The sequence below is a fragment of the Erythrolamprus reginae genome, unplaced genomic scaffold, assembly GCF_031021105.1.
Source record: "Erythrolamprus reginae isolate rEryReg1 unplaced genomic scaffold, rEryReg1.hap1 scaffold_226, whole genome shotgun sequence".
Lineage (NCBI taxonomy): Eukaryota > Metazoa > Chordata > Lepidosauria > Squamata > Dipsadidae > Erythrolamprus > Erythrolamprus reginae.
In genome coordinates this window covers 56,726-77,000 of record NW_027248595.1, presented here as the reverse complement: position 1 = coordinate 77,000, position 20,275 = coordinate 56,726, and the positions used below count along the sequence as shown (strand labels likewise).

General features: G+C 39.0%; 1 protein-coding gene and 1 long non-coding RNA gene across 2 annotated transcripts in view; both read left to right on the top strand.

Moving 5' to 3' along the window:
* Positions 1-7,733: 7,733 nt before the first annotated feature.
* On the top strand, positions 7,734-15,107 carry LOC139156020 (uncharacterized). The gene is made up of 4 exons (XR_011557169.1): positions 7,734-7,822; positions 13,014-13,100; positions 14,744-14,826; positions 15,042-15,107. It is a non-coding gene; the product is annotated as an uncharacterized lncRNA (long non-coding RNA).
* Positions 15,108-15,117: 10 nt separating this feature from the next.
* Positions 15,118-20,275, top strand: part of LOC139156019 (cilia and flagella-associated protein 47-like) — a gene marked incomplete at its 3' end in the record, with an annotated part of 56,154 nt that continues 50,996 nt past the window's right edge. Inside the window, exon 1 of the mRNA XM_070731382.1 lies at positions 15,118-15,187. Within this exon, the coding sequence (XP_070587483.1) occupies positions 15,146-15,187 (42 nt within the window). The remainder of the gene's footprint in view (positions 15,188-20,275) is intronic.

Sequence of the window (20,275 nt, the reverse complement as noted above, 5' to 3'; positions counted from 1 at the left end):
TAATTTCGATATCTGCTGTTTTGTCATATTTTTTGTTATCATTTTTGTTTTTTCTCTATTAATTTTTAATCCAGCAATCTCTCCAAATTTATTTATTTCATTAATTAGGATAGGTGCAGATTTTAAGGGGTCTTGTACAATGAACACCATGTCATCAGCAAAAGCTTGAAGTTTATAGTGTTCATTTTTAATTTTTAATCCTTGGATTTCCTTGTTGTGTCTTATTTTATTTAGTAGAACTTCTAGTGCAAAGATAAAGATCAGGGGGGCTAAGGGACAGCCCTGCCTCACTCCTTTTTTTATATTTATTGTTTCTGTCATATCATTGTTTATCAGTATTTTGGCTGTTTGTATTGAGTATATAGTTTTAATGAGTTCTGTAAATTTATTACCAAATTGCATTGACGCTATTTGTGTTGTAAAGAATTGCCAGTATAAACTATCAAAAGCTTTCTGTAGATCTACGAATAGGAATGCTACTGGTTTATCTATGTTTTTATCGTAGTATTCTAAAGAGTCCAAAATAATCCTTGTGTTTGTTGTTATGTTTCTTGCCGGAAGGAAGCCATTTTGGTCTGTCTGTATTCTAACAGTTAATATTCGTTTAAATCTTTCGGCTATGATGGATGCAAAGATTTTATAATCTGAGTTAAGCAGGGATATTGGGCGATAATTTTGAATGTAAGCTCTATTTTGTGTATCTTTAGGTATTAAAGTTATGTAGGCCTCGTTCCAGGAGGAAGGAAGTTTTGAACCCTCGAGAATTTCATTAACAAGGGGTAACATTATAGGCTCCAGAATTTCTTGAAATTGTTTGTAAAATTCGGCAGGTATACCGTCTGTGCCCGGGGTTTTATTATTTTTTTGTTTTGTAATTGCATTAGTTAGTTCCATTGATGTTATTTTATCATTTAGCATATCCTGATCTTCCTTATTTATTTTTTCTGTATTTTCTAAGTTCTTGAATAAGTTATTTATTAGTTGTTCATTTACGTCATCTTTTTTATATAATTCCTCAAAGAAAGATTTAATTATTTGTTTTTTATCACTGAGTGTTGTTTTTAAAGCATCTGTATGATCATATAATGCCTCTATAATTTTATCTGCTTTTTGGTGAGCGAGTTTTGAGGCTAACCATCGCCCAGGTTTGTTTGCAAATTCAAAGTACTTTTGTTTGGCAATCCTTAATTTATGTGAGAGTTGTTCTTGGGTTTGCAGGTTTATGTAATGTTTTGTAATATTCAATTCTCCTAAAATTTCGGCATTGTCTGGTTTCATTTGTAGGGTTTTTTCGAGGTTCTGAAGTTTTATTTTTAGTGTGGATAGGCTGTTTTGTTTCTGTTTTTTCTTTTTATTTTGGTATGCAATATAGGTTCCTCGCACATAGGCTTTCATTGTGTCCCATAGGTTTTGTGTGGAAGTGTTACCATCATTGTTAATTTGGAGAAACTCACCCAATTGTTGTTTTAACATTTTTTGAAAGTTTTCTTCTTTAAATATTGTTTGGTTCATAATCCATCGTCTTGAATGGTTATTAGTTGAATCTCTCCATTTCAACAATATGGGGTTATGATCTGCCCAGGAGTTTGGAAGTATTTGTATGTCTGTTACTTCATTGATAAATTCTAAATCAGCCCAGGCCATATCAATGCAGGACCATGACTTGTGAGGAAAAGAGAAAAAAGTGTATTGTCTATTGTTTGGATTAAAGTGACGCCATATGTCTTTTAGCGCTAATTCAGTTGTAAGTTGTTCAAAAGTTGTCGGTAGTTGTTTTCTCTTTTTCATTTGCTTAGTGCTTTTATGATCCTTTTTCCTGTCTAATATTGCATTGAAGTCGCCTGTTATTATTATATTTGTTAAGTTTAATTCCGTGATTTTTTGATGTAGCTTTGCATAAAAAGTGGATTGATTTATTGTGGGAGCATAGATTGCGATTATATGTATTTTTTTTTGTTCCTGATGTAATTTGTAGTATTAATATCTGTCCGTTGTCGTCTGTGTAAATTAGTTTAGGGTTAAGTTTAGGTTTAATGTATAGTACTACTCCTCTTTTCTTGACTTCAGCAAGGGATGTGAAGATTTCTCCAAGCTTGGGATGGTTTAAGATTAATTGGTCTTGTTTTTTTACATGCGTTTCTTGGAGACTGATTATATCTGCTTTTTGTTGTTCAATTTTGTAGAATGTTTTTTTCCTTTTACTAGGAGAGTTGAGGCCGTTGATATTGATAGAGAATAGTCTTATTTCATTATTTGGTAAGGGTTTTTTGTGATATAAGTTAGTTTGCTGGTTCTCTTCTTTTCTCCTTTCTCGCCTCCGCTTGAGATCTTGTTGTTGGGCCGTCTCTGCCATATTCTTCCATTAATTTAAGTCCAGTTTCCTTATCTGCGAGAGTGTCTTCAGAGCTGATTTCATCCAGGCTAGATTTATCTTTTGATTCTTGCTCCCTAATACATTCCTCATCTACCTTTTTGATGACTTGATCGTAAAAGTCCCTTGCATCTTCTATCGAAGTTATTTTGTATTTTTTGTCAATTAAGGAGATAAGCATGCCCTCAGGTGTCAGCCATCTAAATGGTATCTTGTTTCTGTTGAGTTTATTAGCTAGGGTTTGATAGGGTTTCCGCTTTTCACGCACTCGTCTAGGAACTTGATGAAGGACTATGATCTCTTTTCCTTTATATGATGGAGGATTTTCCTTTGACATATTGTAGATTTCATCTCTTATAGTACGCTTAGTGAATCTAATATGTACTTCCCTGGGTAGGCGATTTCTTTTTGCGTAACTTGTAGATAATCTGTAAATTTCATCCATTTGTTGATACATTTCCTGTGGGGTTTTATTTGTGATGGGTGCAAGAATTTCTGACATAATCTGAGGCAGGTTCTCTTCACTTGATTTGCTAATATTCTGGAACCTCAAGAAGAATGCTGATTTTTCAAGCTCAAGATTTAAAATGGCCTCTTCCAGATTTTTATTGATATATTCTGTTCTACTTTCTGCGTATTGTAACCTGGTTTCCATTCTATCATTTTGTTCCTCAATTTTTTGAATTTTTTCATCATTCTGTGTGAGGGTTCCATGCATCATCGCTATCTTCTCATCAAGCTGTCCAACACGATCGTCAATTTTCTTGATCTCTTCCTTGATATCTTCCTTCATTGCACCCATATTTTCCATCATTAATTCATACTTCCGATCCATTGATTTCTGCATATTAATCATTATCTCTTGTAGGGAAGCTAGGGTGATGGGTGCAGCTTGGTCTGATTGTACAGCTGATGTTTTGTCAGTAGAAGAGTTTTCTAAGTTACGCTGGGTGGTCGGGGTTGAAGATTGAGGTGCTGCCTTCTTCCAAGCTTTAGTACTTGTATTTGTATTAGTAGATGACATTTTGAATATTTATGGGAAAGTCAGACAGGGTATAGTAAGAGATACAGAAATATGAGTTTAGCTTATACTCAAGATGTTCGATACTATTGATTTATATTAATCTTAATAGAATAACTTATAGTAAACTTATAGTAGGATAAGTTATAATAATATTATAATAGGCTCTATAATCCAATTTTTAAGACTCAAAAATGTCAATATACAGTTCTATATCAATATCTAATAAGTATTATTAATGTTCTAGATATGGGTATTCAAGAAGGTTAGAGTAAGTTAGAAGAATTGAGTAAGTAATAGGTAATGAAAAATAACTTTCAATTAATATATAATAATTAATAGTTATAATAGTTAAATACAGTTGTTTGACAAATTGTAGTGTTTATATTGATAGATAGGTAAATAAGTATATAATAAGTAGATAGGTTAACACATCAACATATATGTATATAGGTCAATAAATAAATTATTAGTTCAGATATAAATCCGTAAGTAAATCTAGCTCAGTAATCCAATTAATTCATAGATTCAATAGATCTCTAGTAGTGATGATAATATAACAGTATAAAGTATTATCAATGACAGTATAAAGATGTAATGGCAATATATCAATGTAGAATGTTTTCAAGAATCAAACAAGGGGTTATTCTCAATATTGCAACAAATCACATATAGAGTATTCAAAAAAGAAGGATAACTGTAACTGGAAAAAGGAGAGTAATAGTAGACAGGAATATTCAGGAGTGGGAAGTAGACAGGAATATTCAGGAGTGGAGGAAATTAATAAGGAGCAGATAATATTGAGGGATGTTTTTCTTTCCTTTTCTTTTTCTCTCTTCTTTGGCTGATGCAATAGCGCTGAGTCACAGTTCACAGTTCAGTCTCTGAGAGTCTCTATGATTAAGGAAGTCTCTGACAATCTCTGACAGTCTATCAGTAAGAGAACAGCGTTGTAGAGTTAATAGGGAATCAAAGTTCAAAGTTTGTAGATTTTTTGTTTGTTTTCTGACAACTGGAACAACAATGCAAAGTCAATATGCAATCAAAAGTGAGGTGAAGTAGTGGGGTTAGACAGAGGGGAGATGAAAGAGAGGGTAAAAAAAAAGGAAAAAGATTAAGTATATAAAAACCTCCGATTTTTGTGGCTTGTCACCGACTCAGTTCATTCTAATCCACTTTAATCTGTCCAAAACTTCCTCTTACCATCAAGACATCCAAAACTTTCTCACCCCCAAATGTTGTGTATCACACGTCGTTTCCAATCTTTCACTGCAAAATCACAAACAGAGTCCAGCAGAAAAAGTTCAGTTGGTATAAGGTTTTAAATCACATCTGCTCGATCTGCCTAGTCTTGTTTGTTCTCTGCCGCCATCAGCCAATTAAGGATCGCAGTCGCCGCTTTTCTCAAAGGGTTTGGCACTCTTCCTTAACAATACAAAGGACACAACAGGGGGTCTTTCATCTGCTATTATCCACAAACAACGATCGTTCAAAAGGAATCTCTTCACTTATTTCACTCCAAAGCTTTCACCACCGCCTTCTCACAGCTTCCTTAATGGAGTCGGAGCGTCACAGCTTCAGGCCGATCTGCAGATCGGTTCTTCGTGCGCTGGCAAAAAGGGTTTCCCTGCTTCCCGGTGGGTCCGCCGACCTCCCTCAGGTACACAAGGAGTTCCTCTATTAAATCACCATCTCTCCATGTCAGTGATCGCCGTTAAGCACCAAAAAAAACACACAAAAGGCCAGGACAACCCCCGGAGAAAGGAAGGCTGCCTGGTGACAGCTTGACGCCAAAAACCGGAAGTCTAAATTAGTCTAACCTTAACATTCAATAAAATTAAGAGTACTTACAGTTCAAATCTAGAAAGAAGAAACTCACTTATGCATGTAAAAAATAACATTTAATTTAAGTATTTTTAAATCTGGAAAGAGGAAGAGAATACTTGGCAAAGAAGACTATTTGATCAATAATATATTCTTTCAAATTATTAATTACTTCTCCACTTCTTGCTGATTAACGTGGTTCATTCCTGTAACCAGCAAAGAAGATACAACAGCCTTGTACTATTTTCCTGTTTCTCTCATTTTTTTTTCTGAATTCATAGTTTTCTTCAATTTATGTTTGACCCATTTAAGAATTTTATTAGAAATATATTTCAAATGACCATTGTGCAGTAAAATTTAAAAATCAGGAAAAGGACATTGGTCTTACCTGATACACCTCTTCTCATCAAAAGGAGCCAGCAGTCAGGATAGTTTGTCCATGGAGCAGATCTACTCCTCAATGTGGAGTGTCTTTTGTGTATGGTGCACATCAGAGGGCCTCTTAAGGATTCTGCTCCCCAAGGTGCTCAGATTTTTGCAGTGAGGTTTGTCCTTGGGGCATTCCCCTAATACTCTTCACCATCAGGTGGCAGCTCTCGCCTCTATTTTACCCTGTGATCAAGCTGGATTTCCTACGGTCTGTCATTTTTGAAGGGAGCCACCAACCTGAAATCATAGGTGATCCACAGGTACCCTACCTGGGGCCTGCCCAGGGTCCTCAAGTCCCTAGTGGGTCCACCCTACAAGCCATTACGTCAAGCCTTGCTGTGTTATTTGTCATTCAAGGTCGCCTTCTTATTGGCCATTACATTGGCAAGATATATCTCTGAACTGTATTCACTCTCAGTCAGGGACAACCTTTGCATTTTTCATCAGGACAGGGTAATACTTCGTCTAGACCTGTCCTTCAGCCCAAAGGTTAATTTGTCCTTTCTCCATGTGCAAGAACTTGTCCTTCCTTCATTCTGTGCCCATCCTTCCCACCCCTCTAAACGGCTCTGGCACACACTAGATGTTAGGAGGGCTCTTCGTATCTATGTGGACAGAACCCATTCTATCTGGAAGACGGAGGTGCTCCTGGTCACCTTTCTACTACAGTCCCTGAATCTTCGTGTATCATTTATCACCATAAGCTGTTGGATCCGGGGAACTGTTGCCAAAGCATATGAGATCATTTCATTACCATGTACCGCTGGGATCACTGCACACTTGATGCACACAGCCGCCATCTCCACTGCCTGGGCTACTCAGTCCTTCCTGTGCTGTGCTGCTACCTGGGCTTCACCATTACAGTTCATCAGATATTATAAGATTAACAAATATGCTTCAGCAGAAGCCTCCTTTGGAGTGATTCAGGAAGCATCTTGATTCTACTTATCTTGGACTGTTCCCACCCACCGAGACTTAGGATTTTGGTATGTTCCCACCTGTCTGCTGGCTCTTCCCATGATGGAGAAGAGACATTGGTCTTACCTGATACACCTCATAGGATATGCTGCAAATTTGTCCAAATACTGTTTGTTTTTTCTTTGTTCTATATTTCTTTTGTTTTTGTTTTTCTTTTAAAAGTAGTGGTATTGATTTATGTATTGTATATACATATGTATATAAATAAAAAAAATAAATTTTTAAAAAAGGAGGAGTCAGCAATCAGTCCCACTCTTGGTTTAGTTGGTTTTCCTGGTCTCTACACAATAGACACAATATCTTTAATTCTGAGGGACTGCTTCTTAAATGCTACCGATATTTTCTTTAATATACAGAAGGGGAGTCTACTGACATCTTCTATAAGACACTGGTTAGGAGTCTACTTTTAGGACATTAGTTTTGTTTGCCACGTCAAGTCTATTCTTTGGATTTGCCAAAACTGAGAAGTAGTAGAGGCGGATCCTGGCAAAACAGACAGACTCAGACCTTGAAGGTGACAGGACGAGGACAACCCATTCTGACTGCTGGCTCCTCCCATGATAGAGAATGAAATTTAGCCTCCCAATCTAGAATTTTTGTTATGGTTTTTTTTAACAACTCAAGGCAGCAAACAAATACTTCTTCCTCTTCCTCTTTCACCAAAACAACAACTCTGTGAGGTAGGTTGGGTTGAGAAACAGTCTGGTCTAAGGTCACTTAGTTGGCATTCTATTTATTCTTAGACAACCTGATATTCTCTGGAAGTTTGGGAGTTCCATACCTTTTTAACATACCAACACAGCAGTGAAGGAACTCTATATAATACCTGGCAGACATCTGGTTGCCTTCTCCAGTATTTTAAGTACCACACCATGAAATTTCATAGACATTTATGTCTCCATCTAAGTCAGAAGAACCTTTTCTACACTTCCTTGCTTTACGTTCACTAGTTGGCCAATTGATGCTTGGCCAATTTGTACTGGTCATACCTAAAACGTGAAAGAGGAGCGGGTTTTTTGGCTTAAAAATAGCAATTTAATGACTGTGTTTGTAGTTCAGGGGCTATAGATGTAAACCTCCAAGCTAATACATGTTTCTGTTTATCCATAGGGCATTTTGAAATGCAAATCTTCATGCTACGAATTGAAAAAATATAGTCTACAGGTTACTAGTCCATTCAAAACTGAGGGGCCATTCAGGTATGCATTTATAATCAAAAATTAATTTGTTCAAAAAGTAAAATTACTTAATCATCTCTCTGTGTATATCTTCTCTCTCTGTATATGTGTATATGTATGTGTGTGAAATAATCTCAAGGCAGCAATCAAACGATAAGAATTTGAAAACACATGTCGCCAGACTTGGGATTATTAGACCCCAGCCTCTGCCCAATGAATGTATTGAGCGTGCTAGTGACTCTTAGATTTAAATATTTAGTTTTAAGATAATTTTAAAATTAATTATTCTATTAATTGGGCTAGAAATGTTTTATTTATTGTATCTTTTTACCAAAATCTTGTAAGCCACCCCGAGTCCACAGAGAGAGGCGGCATATAAGTCCAATAAATTAAATAAACAAACAAACAAACAAACAAATAAATAAATCTCCATCCATATTTTCATCATATTTGTATTAGGCTGGCAGCGTGTTCAGGTTACTTGATCAATGTTGCTTTATAGTTCAAATAGATATTTTTTATTCATTTTGCACATTGAAATTAACATGAAACAAACATAAAATGGTGCACAGTTTCTAATTCCCAATTTCCCCTGCCATTTTAACCATATTTCTAAAACTGCTTTTGGAGGATCGGTTAAATTATTGATTTATTTTTTACTCCATTTTTAAATAATAACTCCTTATTATTTATATTATTGATTTCCTTTTCCAATTTCACTCACTTTCTCCCCCCCCCCCCATAACTGTAGTTCCATTAATCTTTCTATTTGGAATGCTTCCCTATATAACTCTAAGCTCGGGCTCCCCCACCCCAACCCCCTCTTTCTCATTAGCAAACAGCCATCTTTTCCTTATTCTAGGTCTTTTATTTCCTTCAATCCAAAAATTTAGTTTACTATCCCATTCCCTCAATTTTGCCCCTGGAAAGGTACCTGGTAAGACCTGAAATAAATACATCATTTTTGGAATAATCATCATTTTAAGGGCTCTAATCTTTGCCATTCTTCTCAACCTTTTTTTCTTCCAGTTTTTTATCTGCTTTTGAATTCTTTTCCATATTGAGTTATAATTAACCGTCGCAATTTTATTAGGATTTTTTAATAACCAAACTCCTAAATATTTCATTTTTTTACATCCTAATTTCAATCCTGAAACTTTTCGTATCTCAATTTGCTCTTTAGGACCTGTATTTAAGCAAATTATCTCTGATTTCTCTATATTAACTGAAAGACCCGATTGATCTTTAAATTCCTGAAGTAAAACCATTATTCTTTTCATCATTTCAATTGGGGTTTCAGTCAATACTACAGCATCATCTGCAAAAAGATTTAATTTTAATTCAAATTTTCCTATTTGGTGACAGAAATAGATATAAATTACAGTCCGCGTGGACCATAATAAATCATTTCTGAGAGTCGATGGATTAAAAGAGAGAATCAGCTTTCAAATGAAGTTACAGTGGTACCTCGGTTCTCGACCACAATTCGTTCCAGAAGTATGGTCGAGAACCGATTTGGTCAAGTACCGAATTAATTTATCCCATAGGAAATAATGGAAATGAGTTTAATTGGTTTCCAGCCCCTATTTCCTTTATTTCCTATGGGATAAAGATATGAGGTCTAAGCACTCCAAGCTGTAGTAAGGGTGGGGGCAGTTTCGGGGGGGGGCTCCTTTCCTCAGTGGTTCATCTTCTTCCCTTTAAGCAGTTACACGAGTAGCGACGGCGGCCGCGGCTTTCCTTAGAGCAGCAGCAGCGCTGGGAACATGAGATGAGAAAGGGAAGCCGTTGATGTTCCCGGCACTGCTGCTGCTCTAAGGAAAGCCTCTGCCGCCGTCAGGAAGGAGAAAGTTGGTGTAGCTGCTTAAAGGGAAGGCGAACCACTGAGGAAAGGAGCACCCCCCCCCGAAACTGACGGTATTGAGCCGCCCCCACCCTTCCTACACCCTTCCGCTCCAAGCTGTAGGGAGTGGGGGGGCGGCTGCAATTCCGTCAGTTTTGGGGGGGCTCCTTTCCTCACTGGTTCGCCTTCCCTTTAAGCAGTTACACCAACTTTCTCTTTCCCGAGAGTAGCGACAGCAGCAGAGGCTTTGCTTAGAGCAGCAGCAGCGCCAGGAACGTGAGATGAGAAAGGGAAGCCGCTGACGTTCCCGGCGCTGCTACTGCTCTAAGGAAAGCCTCTGCTGCCGTCGCTACTCTCGGGAAAGAGAAAGTTGGTGTAACTGCTTAAAGGGAAGACGAACCACTGAGGAAAGGAGCCCCCCCGAAACTGACAGTATTGCAGCCACCCCACCCTTCCTACACCCTTCCGCTCCAAGCTGTAGGGAGTGGGGGGGCTGCAATACCATCAGTTTCGGGGGGGCTCCTTTCCTCACTGGTCAAGAAATTTCAGTTTCTTTTTCTTAATTTGTAATAAGTTATTCCAATCTCTATTTCTTGTAATTCTCAGACTCTTGAATTACCAAAGGATTATCTTGAGGTGCTATCGGTCTTCTTTTTCTGCTGATCTGATTCTCCGTAGACTTCTTGATTCTATTTTTTAACTTACTTCTTGTGGCAGCCGCTATGGCCGTGCCCGGGCAGGTGCCTGGGCACAGTTCTCCACAGACATAGCTGTGGGGCTTTCCCTACCCTCTGGGGCCATGGCGATCCATCCCGGGGGATCCAGGAGACCCCCTGTCCTGGGTTGACCCCTCCGGGTGTCAACGAAGCGCAAATCGCACCTTACGATCGTGGAAAAAGGTGGTGCGAAGACAGAGCTGAGCCTTCGCACCCCCGACGCGGTCAAGCTGAAACTGGAAGTCTTGGATCTTTAATTATTATGTTGTAATTTTATTTTCAAAAAAACCCCTTTACTTATTTATATTTATTTAAAATATTACCAAATTCCTCTGTCCAAATTTCTCCGTCTTCTATTTTTTAAAAAAGGAAGCCAAAATCCACAATCCAGAAGTAAAAAGAAGGGGAGAACATAAAAATAGAAGTATTGCAAATATAAAGAATAAGAAAAAAAGGGGGGGAAGCTTTAGTCTATTTCATTCAGTTTGGTCCTTATGCTGTTGCTGTTTGTAAAATAGTCCCTCTGTTATACCTCTGAGTCACCAAGATCGAACAAAATCCTTTATTATGCAAGAAAGTCAAATTCCATCAGGTTAGAAGTTGGAAGGTTAAAATTTAGTCCATTGATATATATAAATTCGTTGGAAAAAGTTCAAAAAGAAAGTTTAATCCATACACAATTCCTTTTAAATTAGTCCACTTATCAGGATTTCAAATAAGTTCATAGAAATTCATTGTATAAAATATGGGAGATTTCAATCCATAATTTTGAAAAATCAGAATTCAAGCTCTAATATGCAGTAATTAAAGTGTAGACTCGTCTCTTTATTATTATTATTATTTTAAAAAAATCTAGGAGGCTAAACAAAGAAAAGTAGATCCGGCCATATCTTACTTTTGCAGAAGGATTTAACTCTGAAAAATAAACTTTTTCTTGTTTGCCTTTTAGGCTCAAGTTCTTCACTTTTTAAAAATTGGATTCCAAAAATGTACCTTGTTTTGTGCTATATATTTCTTCTTTCTGTTGATCTTCTTATTGTAGACTTCTAATTCAATTCTTACTTCCTCCATGAACGGATTGCTATGGCTGCGTCCCTGCCAATGCTGGGGTGCAGTTCTTCATGTTGTAGCTGCAGGGCTTTCCTTACCCTTCAGGGCAGTGGCGTTCTGCCCCTAGGGACCCAGGAGACCCCCTGTTCTATGCTGAGCCCTCCGGGCTCAAGCAAAGCGCAAAACGTGTCCTACAACAAAGAAAGGAGAAGAACGGAGACAGAGCAATGTCTCCGTACTCCCAACGCGATCAGAGCCTCACCCGGAAGTCCCGGTGAGATCACATTTATAGCAGGGTACAAAACCAGTACCATTGACTATATTCTAATTATATTATGTAGAAGATTTTGAAGTTCTACCTTACCTGGAAAGCAATCATCTACCTTTATGTATATAAAGTCAATCATCAGGCAGATGCCCTTCATGGACCAATTTATTTCTGCAACTTCTGCAGCAAGCCCAACAAGATGTAGGATCAAATGGTCCCAACAACTTGACCAGAAAGTGAGAAGAGCTTTATCAGAGGATAATCTTCAAAAACTTCGCTTAGCCTTTATCACAGCCAACCCTTCCCAAAATTTACTAAAACCATTTAAAAATATAATTCAGAAGTACAACCAATTCTAGTACATCAGAACTTTTCAGCTAAGAGGCCCTATATTGTCTTGAAATAATGGTTTGACAAGAATTGTGTAGAAACCAAGAAATCTCTCACCTTGGCTTATAAATTATACAAAAATGAGACTAGAAATGGCAACAAAACAAGCCTTAATCATATTATAACCCTCAAAAATATTATTGTTATTATTTTAATGTATATATATAAATAAAAATTATTTTTTTAAAAAGGATACATAGGCCTAAATTCTAAGGATGACATCAAATGTGAATAGAATAGAATAGAAAAGAAAATAATTCTTTATTGGCCAAGTGTGATTGGACACACAAGGAATTTGTCTTAGGTGTATATGCTCTCAGTGTACAAAAGGAGAATAAAATACATTCATCAAGAATAAAAAGATACAACACTTAGTGATTAGTTAAGGTTACTAATAAGCTATCAAACCATACTAGGAAACAAATAAAAACAATATTAAAAAGATACAAGCAACATGGATATAGTAATAAGTAGAAAGACAGATACTAGTAAGGAAGAGAAGAATAATAGTAATACAGTCTTAGTGTTATCAGGACCTTAGCCAAACTGCTGGAATTTCAGTAACTCATATGATAAAATTGGATTAGGATGGTGTCATCGGGGTGTTGGAGAAAACAGAAAGGTGGGACAAAAATTAAATAAGTAAAATATAAAGGAAATTTTTGGGTAATTCTCATTAACCTTGTGCAATAACCTTGACCAGTCAAAAAGATTAGCCATCTTTTCATACAATATATTTTGCAAAATTTGGATAGGAGAATGGGTTTGCTGTGACAAAAAGACTGCTGGTAAGATGTTTGCATAACTTTCCCTCTGTCAATACCAAATTAGATATCATCCTGGAAATCTAAATAAACATTTAGCTTCTGGTTTTGGAAAATATTTTTATTTTATTATTTGTAAAAACTATAGCCTTTCTGATAATTTAAATAACTTTTCTTGCAGTGTCATTTTAATTGAATCAACAAGTTGCATTATGGATCCTGAAATACTTGATCATATCAGCAAACTAAGGCAAGGAAAAATCAAAAGGTAAGTCTTTACTAGGTAAGTCTTTACTACTCTCTATGTGCAGTTGGATTGAAGTTTAAACCAAGTTGGCTACTTGAACGTGTAACTGAAAATACTGTGTTCATGGTCAGTGCCAAAGCATTATTGAAATTATTATTCCAAATAATTTATATTTAGTAATAATTTATATTTGGTATATTTATTTATGAATTCATTTGCCACCTCAATCCAGACTTTAGTTCAAATACAGTGGTACCTCAAGATACGAACCCCTCGTCTTACGAACAACTCGTGATACGAACCCGGGGTTCAGAAAAATTTTGCCTCTTCTTACGAACTTTTTTCGAGTTACGAACCGGCGTTTGGGAGGCAGCCTCCCAAACGCCGGTTCGTAACTCGAAAAAAGTTCGTAAGAAGAGGCAAAAATTTTCTGAACCCCGGGTTCGGTTCGGGAGGCTGCTGGGAAGCCCCCCAGCCCGGCTGCGACCTTTTAAAACAGCCGGGCGGCTTCCCAGCAGCCGCTGAACGCCGAACGCGGAAGTTCGGGTTTGGCGTTCGGCTTTGGGAAGCTGCTGGGAAGCCGCCCGGCTGTTTTAAAAGGTCGCAGCCGGGCTGGGAGGCTTCCCAGCAACCTCCCGAACCCCGAACTTTTGCCAAACTTCTGGGTTCGGGGTTCGGGAGGTTGCTGGGAAGCCCCCCAGCCCGGCTGTGACCTTTTAAAACAGCCGCGCGGCTTCCCAGCAGTCTCCGAACGCCGAACGCAGAAGTTCGGGTTTGGCGTTCGGCTTCGGGAAGCTGCTGGGAAACCGCCCGGCTGTTTTAAAAGGTCACAGCCGGGCTGGGGGGCTTCCCAGCAACCTCCCGAACCCGAACCCAGAAGTTCGGCAAAAGTTCGGGGTTCGGGAGGTTGCTGGGAGACCCCCCAGCCCGGCTGTGACCTTTTAAAACAGCCGGGCGGCTTCCCAGCAGCTTCCCAAAGCCGAACGCCAAACCCGAACTTCCGCGTTTGGCGTTCGGAGACTGCTGGGAAGCCCCGCCGCCCGGCTGTCACCTTTTAAAACAGCCTGGGGGCTTCTCGGCGGCCTCCGGAACGCCAAACCCGGAAGTTTGGGTTTGGCTTTGGTGTTCGGGAGGTCGCTGAGAAGCCCCCAGGCTGTTTTAAAAGGTGACAGCCGGGCGGCAGCGTTTTTTTTTGCGGAGGTTTTTTTTTGGTTGCACAGATTAATTGACTTTACATTGTTTCCTATGGGAAACAATGTTTTGTCTTACGAACCTTTCGTCTTACGAACCTCCCCCTGGAACCAATTAGGTTCGTAAGACGAGGTATGACTGTACTAACTTTTAAAGCATGCATAGCAGTGATGTGTTCTAAATCCTATCACTACCAATGTGCGCTTGCGCTTGCGAGTGCAGCAATGTCTGGGCTGGGTAGGCGGAGCCTCCTGCTGTACCTTGCTTGTAGCAACCCACTGCTGATGTACAGCCCTGATATTTTATACTGTGGTATGCATATTTTAATGTTATGTTAACTTAGTGTTAAATCAAATCTGTGCTATGTCAAGAAACCTAAAATGCAATTTAAAGTTAAAATCAAATTAGTTTTTACAACTGGAATCTTAAGTTATTTAATTGTTTCAGTTCTGTTTCTGTTTCTTTTTGCTTAGTTCTGAAGCAAATTTCCCAAACGGTGCACATGATATCATAGATTTATGTGGAATATATGATCAGGAGAAAACCCCCAATGCTGGTAAATGTTCTCTTTTAGGGTTCTTACTAGATTTCTAAAATGCATGCAATTTTTATAAATTGTTCTTTTTAATAGATAGTAATGTCCAATCCAATTAATTAGTTTGAATACATTGTATATATTTAGTTCTCAAAAACAGTGCAATGTTTTAGATATCTGTCAGTCATTTCTTAATTTTTATATTGCATATAAACCTTTCTATTATGTTCTGACAGCTAATGAGTCCAATTGCTTGCAAGAGTTCTTTAGTCCATTGGATACAGTACTTGTGGAACAAGATAATTTTATCACTCTTAATCTCCACTATCTTCCTTTTAAGATGGGAAAACGTTATTGTGTGATGATTTTTATCAATGAGCAGGTAAATGTCATTATATGTTAAAATAGATTAAAGTAATCATGATGACAATTGGAATGACAAAAATAATGTGATGCAACTTAAGCTTAGTTTCAGTGAAATTGAATAGTAATGTCAAGAATAATAGCATTAAAATATTTATTATTTTATTTTATTTTATTTTATTTTATTTTATTTTATTTTATTTTATTTTATTTTATTTTATTTTATTTTATTTTATTTTATTTTATTTTATTTTATTTTATTTTATTTTATTTTATTTTATTTTATTTATTTTTATTTTATTTATTTTTATTTTATTTATTTATTTTATTTATTGGATTTATATGCTGCCCCCTCTGGGGACTCAGGACAGCTTACAACATATAAAAAGAACAATACAATACAAATCCTAAATCCAATTAATAAAAAACCTGTTTATCTAATCTAAAATCCCCATTATATTAAAAATCAATCATTCCCACTCAAAAACAGCATATATAATAATAATAATAATAATAACAACAATAACAACAACAATAATAACAATAACAACAACAACAACAACAACAACAATAATAATAATAATAATTTATTAGATTTGTATGCTGCCCCTCTCTGAGGACTCGGAGCAGCTCACAACAGGACAATACACAATATACAAATCCAATAGTTAAAAAACAGTTTAAAATTCTTATATAAAAAATAATCATAAAACTCATAAATTGTATATATATCAATTGTGTGTATATATATATATATATCACATGTTTTTGCTGAATTTTTTTAAAATTAGGGGAGACTAGGATAGCGCTATTTCGACCTTGTTCTGGCCTTATCAGTTAGACATACCCTTACTGGGATTTGATCCTGGGGCCTCTGCCTTGTAAGGCAGAGAATTAACCTCTAGGCCACCAGATCTGATCCCTTCAGCTTTGTACCAGGGAGGGGCTATATGTTTTTTCTGTTGGATCACCCTGGTATATTGAAGGAACGTCACAGTTCCTTTTTGCCTGTAGGCACAACCCAGGTCCATTTCAAGCCAGTTAATTTATATATACAGTGGTACCTCATCTTACGAACGCCTCTTCTAACGAACTTTTCAAAATACGAACCCAGTGTTTAAGATTTTTTTGCCTCTTCTTCCGAACTATTTTCACCTTACGAACCCAAGCCGCTGCTGCTGGGATGAAAGGGTTTCCTTTTTTCCCCTTTTTTGAAGAAAGAAAAGGGAGGGGCTGCTTGGAGGGGGAAAGACTTTGCATTAACAAAAGTAGAACAGCGTGCTTGCAGGCACTGAAAGGGTGTCTTTTGAAGAAAGAAAAGGGAGGGGCGGCTTGGAGGAGGAAAGACTTTGCAGAGAACAGCAAAGGGTGTCTTTTGAAGAAAGAAAAGGGAGGGGCGGCTTGGAGGAGGAAAGACTTTGCAGAGAACAGCAAAGGGTGTCTTTTGAAGAAAGAAAAGGGAGGGGCGGCTTGGAGGAGGAAAGACTTTGCAGAGAACAGCAAAGGGTGTCTTTTGAAGAAAGAAAAGGGAGGGGCGGCTTGGAGGAGGAAAGACTTTGCAGAGAACAGCAAAGGGTGTCTTTTGAAGAAAGAAAAGGGAGGGGTGGCTTGGAGGAGGAAAGACTTTGCAGAGAACAGCAAAGGGTGTCTTTTGAAGAAAGAAAAGGGAGGGGTGGCTTGGAGGAGGAAAGACTTTGCAGAGAACAGCTACAGGCACTGAAATAATGTCTTTTGAAGAAAGAAAAGGGAGGAGCGCCCCCCTTGCCTTTCTTCCTTCCCACTCACACTTTAGCCTAGCCTTGCTTCTTCCACCCGCCCCCTTTAGCTGCTCCTCCCTGCCCTCTGTTCGCCTCCCTTCTAAAGTTTGGGATTTTCCTGAAGGATTTACACTCATTATTTGCTTTTACATTGATTCCTATGGGAAACATTGTTTCGTCTTACGAACTTTTCACCTTACGAACCTCCTCCTGGAACCAATTATGTTCGTATCATGAGGTACCACTGTATATCTCACATGTTTTTGCTGAATTTTTAAAATTAAGGGAGACTAGGATAGCGCTATTTCGGCCTTGTTCTGGCCTCATCAGCTAGCTATACCCTTACTGGCCAGTAAGGGTATGGCTAGCTGATGAGGCCAGAACAAGGCCAAAATAGCGCTATCCTAGTCTCCCTTAATTTTAAAAATTCAGCAAAAACCTGTGATACATACATAACATAGTTTGTTGGCTTTGAATAAATTAACTGCCTTGGAAATGGCCTGGGTTGGGCCTAGAGGCAAAAAGGAGCTGTGACGTTCCTTCAATATACTAGGATGATCCAACTGAAAAAACATATATGTATATATATCACATGTTTTTTGCTGAAATTTTAAAATTAAGGGAGACTAGGATGGCACCATTTCGGCCTTGTTCTGGCCTCATCAGCTAGCCATACCCTTACTGGGATTTGATCTGGGATTTGATTTGTAAGGCAGAGAATTAACAGCTGAGCCACCAGACCTGATCCTTCCAGCTCTGTACCAGGGAGGGGCTCTTTTATGTTGGATCATCCTGGTATATTGAAGAAACGTCACAGCTCCTCCTTGCCTCTAGGCCCAACCCAGGGCCATTTCAAGGCAGTTAATTTATATATCTCTCTCACATGATTTTGCTGAATTTTTAAAATTAAAGGGAGACTAGGACAGCGCTATTTCGGCCTTGTTCTGGCCTCATCAGTTAGCCGCACCCTTACTGGGATTTGATCTGGCGGCTTCTGCCTTATAAGGCAGAGAACTAACAGCTGAGCCACCAGACCTGATCCCCAAAAACCAAATATATATATTTGTTTTCGTAGATTTTCATGGGTACAGGTATGAAAGTCTTGGCATATTCGGGTTTCTTCCCATGTAGGTTTCAGAGATTTCTGGTGATGTCTCGACAAGGTCCCACTCATTATATTCAGGCTGGTTCTTCTGTCCTTGTTCTAGGGCGAACACAGTGAGACCTGAGCTGCCTTCCCTCTATAAATACTGGTGGGTGGGTCTACCAGAAAAAGATACACACCAATCGCTACTTGAATGCAAAATACCACCACCACCCTGCACAGATCAATTCCATAGCCAAGACCCTCATCTCCAGAACTAAATGCCTAGCCGACAAAGACCACCTGGAAACTGAATTACACAGACCGCATTAAGAAAAGAAGAAAAAACTTCCTCCCTTTTCCAACACCTCAAAACTACAGGACATGAAATTGATTTTGACAGAACTAAATTAATTTCCAAAACAGAACACTACAATAAAAGAATAATCATGGAAGCCATTGAGATAGAAAAACACCCCCACAATATGAATAAACGTGATGATACTTCCCGCCTACCAGACATCTAGAAACCAGCCCTCATTAACAAATGTATCCCAGCCATACAAACTGAAACCAGACCCAGAACAACACAGGACACTACCACCAATCACCTCCACCAGATCCAAACCCACACCCACCCTACAGACGAAATACAACCACCACCCAGAAGCCAAACAACAGCAGTGCCCCCAACTATTGCAGCCCCCTCTGACAAGCACACAAAGCAAACCGACAAACACCATAAACACATGACCAGACCACAAACTCGCAGCCAAACAAAAATTGTCACACCCCAGACAAACATTACAAAACATCTAAGTAGCCTGCAAGCTCCAACTACTCAGGATATCACTCCCAATTCAAAAGTATCAACTAATCAGCATACATCAATTACATCAATGACCCCAGGTGTTACCCCAATGACTCACCAGGAAGTTTCAACATAGCTTGCAGTTGCTGAACCAGCACACCCCACCCACCCATCAGTATTTATAGAAGGAAGGCATCTCAGGTCTTGCTGTGTTCGCCCTAGAACAAGGACAGAAGCACCAGCCTTAAGATGACAAGTGGTATATATATATAATTCATCGGTCAGGGGGCTAGAGTCTAATGGCCCCAAACCTGGTGGCATAGATGAATCTTTAGACTCTTATGGAAGGCGAGGAGGGTGGGGGCAATACGAATCTCTGGGGAGAGCTGATTCCAGAGCCCCCCCCCCCCAGAGAAGGCTCTTCCTCTAGGCCTCACCAAGCAACATTGTCTAGTTGACTGGACCTGGAGAAGGCCGACTCTGTGGGACCTAACCGGTCGCTGGGATTCACATGGCAGAAATCAGTCCCACAAGTAATCTGCTCCGATGCCATGTAGGGCTTTATACGTCATAACCAACACTTTGAATTGTGTCTGGAAACTAATCGGCAGCCAATGCAGTCCGTGGAGTGCTGGAGAAACATGGGCATACCTGGGAAAGCCCATGAACACTCACTAGGCTGCATTTTGCATGATTTGTAGTTTCCGAACACTCTTCAAAGGTAGCCCCATGTGGAGAGCATTGCAGTAGTTGAACCTCAAAGTGATAAGGACATGAGTGACTGTGAATAAAGATTACCTGTCCAAATAAGGCCACAACTGATGCACCAGGCAAACCTGGGCAATCGCCCCCTCACCACATCCGAAATATGATGTTCTAAAGTCAGCTGTGGATAGAGGAGGACTCCCAAGTTGCAGACCCTATCTGAGAGAGTCAAACCCCCCCCCCACTCAGAGTAATGGATGGAGGTGTCCTTGGGAGGCAGAACCCACAGCTACTCCATCTTGTCATTGTTGAGTCTGAGCCTGTTAACATCCATCCAGACTCTTAACAGCCTCCAGACACTGACACATTACTTCCACTGCTTCACTGAATGGACACGGGGTGGACATGTATAGCTGAGTATCATCATACTGATGGTAACTCACCCCATGCCCTCGGAGGATCTCACCCAGCAGTTTCGTGTATATATTAAACAGCAGGGGGAAGAGGATGGACACCTGAGGAACCCCACAAGGGAGGGACCTAGGAATTGACCTCTGACTCCCTGCTAACACTGACTGAGACTGACCGGAGAGATAGGAGGTGAACCACCATAGAACGGAGCCTCCAACTCCCAACCCCTCCAGAAGGATACCATGATTGATAGTATTGAAAGCTGCTGAGAGGTCAAGAAGCACCAGGATAGAGGATAGAGGCCCCCCAGAGATCATCCATCAGCATGACCAAAGCAGT